At 43.4% G+C, this 11030-nt stretch overlaps 1 protein-coding gene across 3 annotated transcripts in view; it reads left to right on the top strand.

The window, feature by feature from the left end:
* Positions 1-10116: 10116 nt before the first annotated feature.
* Positions 10117-11030, top strand: part of FGFR3 (fibroblast growth factor receptor 3) — a 147667-nt gene continuing 146753 nt past the window's right edge. For all 3 annotated transcript variants that reach the window (XM_082265535.1, XM_082265534.1, XM_082265533.1), the window contains exon 1: positions 10117-10343. In XM_082265535.1, the coding sequence (XP_082121661.1) occupies positions 10172-10343 (172 nt within the window). In that variant the 5' untranslated portion in view covers positions 10117-10171. The remainder of the gene's footprint in view (positions 10344-11030) is intronic.

Below are 11030 nucleotides of genomic sequence, written 5' to 3'. Positions count from 1 at the left end.
GATCACCCATAATGTTAACCCCTTCCTTGCCAGTGTCATTATTACAGTAACAGTGCATATGTATAGCACTGATTACTGTAGTAATGTCACTGGTACCCCCAAAAGTGTCAAAAATGTCAGTCAGGGGTCCGATCTGTCTGCCGTAATGTCGCAGTCCCGCAAAAAATCGCAGATTGCCGCCATTACTTGTAAAAAAAAAAACAATAAAAATGACAGAAATCTTTCCCATAGTTAGTAAACGCAATAACTTTTGCGCAAACCAATCAAAATACGCTCATTGCGATTTTTTTTACCAAAAATATGTAGCAGACAACAAATTGGCCGAAAATGTTAAAAAAATTTGATTTTTCAATTATTTTTTTGAGAATTTCATATAGCAGAATTTGAAAAATATTGTTTGTTTTTTTTTCGAAATTGTCGCTATTTTTTTGTTTATAGCTCAAAAAATAAAAATCGCACAGGTGATCAAATAACACCAAAAGAAAGCTCTATTTGTGGGAAAAAAAGGACGTAAATTTTATTTGGGTACAGCGTCGCATGACCGCGCAATAGTTCGTTAAAATAACGCAGTGCTGAATCGCAAAATAGGGTCTGGTCAGGAAGGGGGGTAAATCCTTCCGCTCTTAAAATGGTTAAAGGGATGCATTTGGAGCCTTTTTATTTTAACACAAAAGTGCTTCAAAAACTATTAATTATTAAATCACACATTATACAATTAGATATAAAAAATATATATATTTTTTTAAACTGCCAATTTCAGTTTCAGTTTTTGGCCAATTGCATCGTGAATTTTCGATTTCGGTCCAGAATTTCCATTTCAGCGCACCCCTAGTTATATAAACCTTCCTTACTTTATCCAAAATTAAGAAAAAAAAGTTTTGCCAATTTCTCTTACCTAAAATAAATGGAAAAAACACAATGAATGCATTCCACAGAAAAGTAAAGAAATAAAATAAAAGGTGATTCCATCCCCCGTGGCCGGCCATGGAAGGGTTACTCTCCTCCGGCTCCCTCAGGAGCAGGCACACGGTCTGCGGGATGCAGGAGGTCCGTGACGTCACACTGGTAAAGGGGGGCGCGGCTTGCCCGGGGAATAGGGCGTGTCAGAGGGTAGCAGACACACCCCTCCCGCTGGAGATGCTGTTGGAGGGGAGGAGCTGCTCAGTCGCCGGCACTCTGCTCGTGTTAGTGCAGCGCTGAGGACGGGAGCTCCGCATCGCTCCGATTATTCACCCATCGGGGGGACTTAGCAGAGCTGCAGGTAAGTGTGCAGGGTGGGAGCTACACTCAGCCCGGCCCATGGACTCCTCTATCTGTGCGATCCGCTGCATGGACGATCTTCCCATACACATCGCTGCTGTCATCTTCCCGGGACTTGTCATGGACGATCCTTCATTGGTCGGAGATGTGTGATCCTGGACCCGCCCCTTCTCTGGATTATAAAATCATTTATTAAAAGTTTTTTAATTTTATATTCTTTGATTAGATTTGCAGTGAATTTATCAGGCTAGTCCTCCGTGTCAGATCAGAGTAATCCTAGCTTGTCCTGGGCAGATCGGACTGCCTGTCTGCAGGGTTTTTACTTTTTCTGGATCCACAAGATTGGGATCCGATTGATCAAATATTAGTTTTCAGATCTAGTATATGATTGCATGCATCTGTTTACATCTGAAGGCGATCACCAGTCTGCACAGAGCGATCTCCAATGTCCAAATCTGTGCTGGGAAATGGTGCGAGTTCACCGCTTATTCTGGATCACTGGGGTTGGGGTTAGAACAGATTACAATGGATCAACTATTAGTTTCCAGTCCAGATCTAGCATATTAGTGCATGTGTCTGTTTACATCTGAAGGTGATCACCAGACTGACATCTCCAATCTCTCCCCATAAATTGTATGATGTCACTGCTACTTCTGGATCCACAGTATAGGAGTTAGATTTAACTGATCAGCGATCCGTTTCCAGATCTAGTATATGATTGCATGCATGTGGAGGTGACCCTCACATGATCTCTTCTCTCCCCAAATATTGTATGATATCACTGTTCCTCCTTCTGGATCCACACAATTTGGGTTAGATTAAATGGATCAACTATTAGTTTCCAGATCTAGTATATGATTGCATGCATCTGTTTACATCTGAAGGCGATCACCAGTCTGCACAGAGCGATCTCCAATCTCCAAATCTGTGCTGGGAAATGGTGCGAGTTCACCGCTTATTCTGGATCACTGGGGTTAGAATAGATTACAATGGATCTAGCATATTAGTGCATGTATCTTGTTTACATCTGAAGGTGATCATCAGACTGACAGACCGATCTCCAATATCTCCCCGAAAATTGTATGATGTCACTGCTACTTCTGGATCCACAGTATAGGAGTTAGATTTAACTGATCAGTGATCCATTTCCAGATCTATTATATGATTGCTTGTGACCATCACAGACCGATCTCTTCTCTCCCTGAAAATTGTATGATGTCACTGCTCCTCCTTCTGGATCCGAACAATTTGGGTTAGATTAAAATAGTTCAATTTATTAGTTTCCAGTTCTAGTATAAGATTGCTTGCATGTGGAGGTGATCATCAGACTGATCTATAATCTTCCTATCCCTCCCTGAAAATTGTATGATGTCACTGCTCCTTCTGGATCCACACAATTGGCGTTAGATTAAAATTGTATCAACTATTGGTTTCCACATCTAGTATGTTAATGCATGTATCTATGTGCATCTGGAGGTGATCATCAGACTGCATAGACCGATCTCTGATCTCCCCATCTATCCCAGAAAATTGAATGATGTCACTGCTTCTTCTGGATTAACAGAATTAGAGTTAGACTAAAACTGATCAACTATTCGTTTCCAGATCCAGTAGATCATTGCATGCATCTGGAGACTGCACAGACAGATCTCTAATCTTTAGATCTGTCCCTAGTAAATGGAATACCTGAGGTTGCCCTTGTAAATTAGTTTGATTTTACTGCTTCTTCTGGATCACCAGTATTGGGGGTTAGAAAAGAAGATTCAAATTGATGAACAATTTCTTCCCAGTTCTAGTAGATTAGCGCGTGTGTCTGCCCACACGTGAAGGGATATGGTGACTGCAGAGAAAGATCTTAGATCTTATACCTGAGGTTGTCCTTTAAAAAGAGTTTCATTTTGCTGCTTCTTCTGGATCACCAGTATTGGGTTTAGAACCATTTGTTTGGATCATCTTTCTGTTTGCAGGTTTAGTATATTAGTGCGCGTCTGTAAACGTAAGGAGGATTTATGGTGACCGTGATCATCCAACTCCAGGGACAGATCTCCAATACCTCAGGTTGTCCTTGAAAATTAGTTTGGTTTTGCTGCTCCTTCTGGATCACCAGTATTTGAATTGGATCAGATTAGATTTAGATCATCTGTTATTTGCCAGATATTATTACATGTCGTCTTCCACATATGAGGGAATTATCATAAATATATCATCAGATTGCAGGGACAGATTTTATACCTGAGGTTGTCCTTGGGAATTCGTTTGATTTCACTGCATCTTCTGGATCCCCAGTATTTGGGTTTAAAACCGTTTTGGAACATCTATTTGTTTCCACTTTCCAGGTTTAGTATATTAGTGCTTGTCTGTCCACACATGGAGGGATATGGTGACTGCAGAGAAAGATCTTCTACCTGAGGTTGTCCTTAAATAAGAGTTAATTTTGCTGCTTCTTCTGGATCACCAGTATTGGGTTTAGAACCATTTAAGTTTGGATCATCTTTCTGTTTCCAGGTTTAGTATATTAGTGCATGCGTCTGTCCATGTAAGGATGATTTATGGTGACAGTGATCATCAAACGTCAGTGACAGATTTCTAAAACCCGAGGCAGTCCTTGGAAATCCTAGGAATTGATGTCACTGTTTCCTCTGGATCAACATCAGCAGTTTTAGAATCAGATTAAATTTGAGGAACTGTTTTTTTTTCCAGTTTTAGCATATCAGTGCGTGAATCTGTCAGTGTAAGGAGCATTCGGATGAAAGTGATCATAAGATCCCAGGGATATCCCTGTAAATCTCAAGGCTGTCTTTGGAAATGAGTTTGATGTCACAGCTTCCTCTGGATCCCCAGTATTGGGATTAGAACCGTTTTAAAATTAATCAGTTATTGTTTTCCAAGTTTTAGAATATTACTGTATTCAGCTTTCTGCAAAGGAAGGTTTTCTGTGTTAGTGATCATCAGACTGCAGGGACAGATGCCTAAAATCTGAGTCTGTCCCTGGAAATTTGTATATGGTCACTGCTTCTTCGGAAACCACACTATCAGTCCGAACATCACTGGGTCTAAAACAGATTACTCGATCGCCAATTTTTCATTTTTCATTTTTAGCCTGCAGAGTTCACATAAGGGAGTTATATCTTTCCAGTGATCATCAGAGTCCAGATTTCTAAAATTCGAGGCTGTCCTTGAAACTGGTGCCATTTGATTTCACTGCTTCTGGATCACCAGTATTTGGGATCAGAACCGATTCAAATTGGTCACCATTTTTGTCAGCTGTAGCACATTAAATCTCACATCTGTCCACATATAGGAGATTTATTGTGAAAGTGATCATCTGATTCCAGGGACAGATCTCTCAGATGTGAATCTGTCCCTGGAAATTGAACCATTTCACTGCTTCTGGATCACCAGTATTGGCATAGTACACATTGATCACCTATTTCTTTTCAGTTCTGGTATTTTTCTGCATGCTCTTTATGATGACGGTGATCATCAGGTTCTGGGGACAGATCTCTTAAAGCTGAGGCTGTCCTTGGAGATTGTATGGTTTGTATTCGCTGCTTCTTCTGGATCACCAGTATTGGCATAGTACAGATTGATCAGCTATTTCTTTTTAGTTCTGGTATTTTTGTGCATGCTCTTTATGATGACAGTGATCGTCCGGTTCTGGGGACAGATCTCTTAAATATAAGGCTGTCCTTGGAGATTGTATGGTTTGTATTTGCTGCTTCTTCTGGATTACCAGTGTTTGGATTGGAACAGATTACATTTGGATCAGTCAGATGTAGTGTATTATTGCGTGCAGCTTTCCACATATGAAGGTGTTATGGTGAAAGTGATCATCAAACTCCAGGACAGATCTCTAGACCTAAAGTTGTCCTTGGAAGTTAGTTTGATCTCATTTCTTCTTTTGGAAAATCAGTATTGGGATTAGAGCAATTATGTTTTTGGATCATCCAATTTTTAATGTATATAATAAATCATGCAGCCTTCTTCTTCTTTTTATAAGTGTTTATGGTGAAAGTGATCCTCAAACTCCAGGACAGATCTCTAAACCTAAAGTTGTCCTTGGACGTTAGTTTGATTTCATTGCTTCTTCTGGAAAACCAGTATTAGGATTAGTGCAGATTATTTTTAGGATCATCCATTTTTTAAATGTAAATAATAAATCATGCATCCTTCTTCCTTTATAAGTGTTTATGGGGGAAGCGATCTTTGGACTCTGGGGACACCACTCTCAAACTTGAGATTGTCCTTGGAAATTGGTTTGATTTTTGCTCCTTCTTCTGGATCACCAGTGTTAGGATTGGAGCAGATTAAACTTTGATCATTTATTTTTTCCAGATCTAGTATATTATTGCTGCATGCTGTAAGCGGGTTTATGGTGGAAGCTATCGCCAGACTCTGAGGACACTTCTCTAAAACCTGAGATTGTCCTTGGAAATTGGTTTGATTGTGCTGCTTCTTCTGGATCACCAGTAATTAGAATTAGAACAGAATTACTTAATTGGCAGTTTTGTTTTTTCCTGGCAGCCTTCATATATTACCACCGCATGTAGCTTTCCTTTATATGAGAAGACGCTCCTCAACCTTCAGGTACAGGTTACCGAAACCCCAGGCTGTCCCTGGAAATGAGGACTGCTTTGCTCCTTTTACTTGGTCCCCTGCCCCCACATCTGTGTCCTTTCCAAGTCTGGAGACTGAAGGAAGCGCAATCTTATCGGCCAGCCCTTCTATGATCTCCAGGCATTAGTAATGGATTTTCTAAGATAAACCCCCCCCATTGCTATCTCTCTAGAAGAGGCTTGAGGGGCATTAGCTGGAGCCAAACACTCATCTGTCTAGCTGAGTTTTGTAAATAGAAGCTCCATGCAGAAGTGACAAGGACGTTTCACATATTGTGTCATTTAATCTGGGTTTCTATTTGTTTATTCCCAGCCCAGGATTGTAGTGATCTGCCCTTTTATCTCTTTATAAACAGCCTAGAAAACAAATCCCTACTATAGAAATAAAAAACTCTTCTAGTGATGTCATAGTTGAATGGTGCGATGGGGCTGCTAGGCAGGAATGAAGAGAATTCTGGAGCTCGCAGATCTCTGTGCAATGAGGCTTCATGGTCTGCACTGATTTCCCTCCTCTAAGGGTCCGGACCCTGCTGAGGCTCATTAATGGTCAACCTCTGGGCCGTTTAAAGGGTAACCAGCCTGCTTATTGATCCCGATCACCACTGTGCCTCTTGTAGAGAAAAGTTGAGAGCTCAAAAGGAATTGTTTCCTGACAGTCCCGGGAAGATCTCATGATCACTCAATATGATAGTAAAATCTGAAGGGCCTCTTTTAGATCAATGCGTTTGAGTGGAGGTGCAGGTGTGTTGTCATGCATCAACAAGTTCCTATTTTCATGTGGGTTTACTATGCACTTTTTTAACTTCAGCATTCAGAGTGGGTAAAGGTAACTGCCACTGGGAGTGTATGGGGGCTAACTGCCACTGGGAGTGTATGGGGGCTAACTGCCACTTGGAGTGTATGGGGCTAGCTGCCACTGGGAGTGTGTATTGGGCTAACTGCCACTGGGAGTGTGTATTGGGCTAACTGCCTCTTGGAGTGTGTATTGGGCTAACTGCCTCTTGGAGTGTAAAGTGATACTAAAGGTTCAGATTATTAATAATAAATATAATCTATACAGAGCAGCCCCGACCTTCCTCCTCTCAGGTCCCCCACTGGTGTTCCTGGCTTCTCCCTCCAGCCGAGTGCCCTCAGTTCAAGCTGCATTCTTTGGGGGCACTTGTGCGGGCTCGCTCCTGAGCCACCAGTACAGGGCACCCTTTACACAAAGTGCTTAGAGGAGAAATTCCAGCTGGCCCCCTAAGACCCTTCAATGGAGGAACATCTTCTCATTAATACTGGCCTTCAAGTCACTTTTATCTCCTGTGGTCGATTGGTTGACCCCTTGAAATCCGCCTTAAGCTCACCACACACATTAACAATCTGATTGTGCAATCCCCTTTAGATCAACCAACAACTAAGTAGTACAATAGCTTGCCTGATTGGATGGCGTGGGTAGGTCCTTTTTTATAAAAAAAAGTTTTGTTAATCTAAAGCTGACTGTATAAAGATTGTATGCCTGGGTTGTAACATGTATGGTGACCCTCAGTTTATCTCTGTGGCATTTTCCTGTTTAAATTACAAAATATATTACTTTTTGTTTTTTTTGGGTAGCCTGCTTGTTATAAGGTGATGAATCCATGGAATTGGCCACACAGGAATCAGCCGAAATTCTAGCACTGGGTGGCCTTGCTGGCATGAAAAAGTTGACTTTCGGCAAAGGAGCCAGGTTGAAAATTGTTAGCTGAGCAGCGCCTGCGGCTAATCCGTTGCAGGCAGTGTTTGGGTATTATGAAAGTCACGGGCATCGTCAGAGCATAGTCCAGCAGAACGGGTTGGAATTTTGGCCAATTCAGGGGAATTGAGTGCATTTCCTAAAGTGGGTAGCCCTGCTGGCATGACAAAAAAGGAATACTCAATCGACTCTTGTCGAAAGAGCGGGTCAAACAGCGCATTCAGCCAATCGGTTGCAGTCAGTTTTCAGGTATTCTGACAGACGCGATCAGTGGCTATCAGAGCAGGTTAGAATTTTGGCCGATTCAGAGGAATTGAGATTGGAGTATATGGGGGTTCAACTGCCATTGGAGTATATGGGGGGGGTTCAACTGCCATTGGAGTATATGGGGGGGGGGTCAACTGCCATTGGAGTATATGGGGGGGGGTCAACTGCCATTGGAGTATATGGGGGGGGGTCAACTGCCATTGGAGTATATGGGGGGTTCAACTGCCATTGGAGTATAGGGGGGTTCAACTGCCATTGGAGTATAGGGGGGTTCAACTGCCATTGGAGTATAGGGGGGTTCAACTGCCATTGGAGTATAGGGGGGTTCAACTGCCATTGGAGTATAGGGGGTTAAAGTGGCATTAAACTATAAAGAAAACACTTGTTATATTGAAGCTTACTCTTTCTTTTTCTTTCTTTCCTGGTGATCCAGCCAGTAAGTCTGTTGTCCTTCAACAGAGAAGCTCTCTTGCCGTTACAGGGATGAGGAAAAACCATTCAAAACTTACAGAGGTGCTTAAAATGATCAGCTTTTATTTATGTAAAGCCTTTACTCCAAAAGGGGGGGGTGTTTGCTTTATCTGAATTATTAGCTGGAATCTAGCTTTGTTAGTGTATTTAAATCTGCTAGTACAGTACAGCTAACACTCCCATCCCCACCCCCCAGACTGACAATGTTGCTGTCCAAATGTGCCCCCTGTGCTCCTTCATTCAGTGTGGGGGCGGTGCTCTAGTACAGGAGGCGTGTTACTGGCCAGATCACCAGGTAAAAACAGAGGGAAGAAAACCTAAAAAAAAAAAGAAAACGAATGCAGCCACCACATCTAATGATTGGTAAGCTGCAATATATTACATTTTTGGTTTTGGATTTAAAGTGATACTAAAAGGTTTCAATTATTAATAAGAAATATAATATATACAGAGCGGCCCCAAACTTCCTCCTCTCAGGTCCCCCACTGGTGTTCCTGGCTCCTCCTCCTTCCAGCTGAGTGCCCTCAGAGCAAGATGCATTCTCTGGGGGCACTCGTTCGGGCTCGCTCCTGAGCCACCTCTACTACACAGAGCACAGATTAGGCTTGCAACCCCCTGCCCCCCCCTCCTCCTCCCTCACTGGCTATGATTGACTGTCCCAGCCAATGAGGAGGGAGAGACCTGGGACAGCGCTGGATTGAGATGGGGCTCAGGTGAATAATAGGTCTGTCTGAGGGGGATCTGCATACTGAAGGTATGTTTAGAATGATTGAAGGTAAAAAAAGACCTTCAGCCTTTAGTTTAATACTGCCTTAACTGCCATTGGTTAACTGCCATTGGTTAACTGCCATCGAAGCTCGTTAAGTAAGGTGTTTTGGTGCGTTGCTATTGACCCCCACCCCCTGCTGGATTGAGATGGGGCTCAGGTGAATAATAGGTCTGTCTGAGGGAGATCTGCACACTGAAGGTATGTTTAGAATGATTGAAGGTAAAAAAAAAACCTTCAGCCTTTAGTTTAATACTGCCTTAACTGCCATTGAAGCTCGTTGGGTAACGTGTTTTGGTGCGTTGCCATTGACCCCCCCCCACCCCCTGCTGGATCGAGATGGGTCTCAGGTGAATAATAGGGGTGCCTGAGGGGGGATCAGCCTTTAGTTTAATACTGCGTTAACTGCCATTGGCAACTGCCATTGAAGCTTAAGTAACGTGTTTTGGTGCGTTGCCATTGACCCCCCCACCCCCTGCTGGATCGAGATGGGGCTCAGGTGAATAATAGGGGTGCCTGAGGGGGGATCAGCCTTTAGTTTAATACTGCCTTAACTGCCATTGGTTAACTGCCATTGGCAACTGCCATTGAAGCTCGTTAAGTAACGTGTTTTGGTGCGTTGCCATTGACCCCCCCACCCCCTGCTGGATCGAGATGGAGCTCAGGGGAATAATAGGGGTGCCTGCGGGGATCAGCCTTTAGTTTAATACTGCCTTAACTGCCATTGGTTAACTGCCATTGAAGCTCGTCAAGTAACGTGTTTTTGTGCGTTGCCATTGACCCCCCGCTCCTGTCCCAATCTGTACTATGCCAATACTTGTGATCCAGAAGCAGTGAGATGGTACAATTTTCAGAGTGATATACTTTGTTCATTTTGTTCATTTTTCATGTCTGAGGTTTACAACCACTTTAAGTGCTGTGATCTCTGACAACCAATCACCTTTCACTGAATTCTAGCCACCGCTTGATTATCTCTTCCAGAATAAAGTGTTCTGAGCCGACTCTTTATTTATTTTTGCAGGTTCTCGCAAGGATTAACATTGCCAAGGAGGCCGGAATAAAGTATGCGACCATAGAATGCCGAGGGCTGGAGGGGGCTGCAAGCCATCCCTTTGCCGAGGGATCCCAGTTGGAATGATCGGCGTGTGGGGCGCCCTCTGCTTGTTCCTGGTGACGGTGAGCGGGGTGCCAGCAGCCAGGCTTCCCATCGCAGAGCCAGAGGAGGAGAGAGCGGACAGAAAATCAGCAGGTAAGGACGCGGATCCACCCTCTTGTCCGTTTACCCATGGATTCGCAAACATTCACATGTTTGCTCGTCCAGGAATGAAAAAAAAACACGTCTCTTTACTTTCAACTTTGAATGGCAGAGCTGGGAGGGAGAGGAGACTTTCTCATGCAGCCTGCCTGGAGAATCCAACCTTCATGAGAAATGCAAATTTCCGTCTTGTCCCTGGCTTGCACTAGGAGAGCGGCAGGGGGGTCATTGTTTGAGGGCGCTAATTAATCATCGGGCTGGTTGACTTGCAGATTAACTCCATTGGTGCTTAGAGGGGGGGATCTGCATGACACTGGAGCTTGTTTATTTGTTGCTGCTGACTAATGTGTGTACAGTGCGGGACAATGTATGGGCACCCAGGACCAAACCAATCCAATCTGCTCTGATAATGTCACAGTTCCCCATTGTTACAATGTATGGGCACCCGGATGAAACCATTCCAATCTGCTCTGATAATGTCACAGTTCTCATTGTTACAATGTATGGGCACCCTGGACCAAACCAATCCAATCTGCTCTGATAATGTCGCAGTTCCCATTGTTACAATGTATGGGCACCCAGGACCAAACCAATCCAATCTGCTCTGATAATGTCACAGTTCCCATTGTTACAATGTATGGGCACCCTGGACCAAACCATTCCAATCTGCTCTGATAATGT

The sequence above is a fragment of the Pelophylax lessonae genome (assembly GCF_965119305.1).
Source record: "Pelophylax lessonae genome assembly, chromosome: 1".
Taxonomy (NCBI): Eukaryota; Metazoa; Chordata; class Amphibia; order Anura; family Ranidae; genus Pelophylax; species Pelophylax lessonae.
This window is presented reverse-complemented; position numbering and strand designations above follow the sequence as displayed.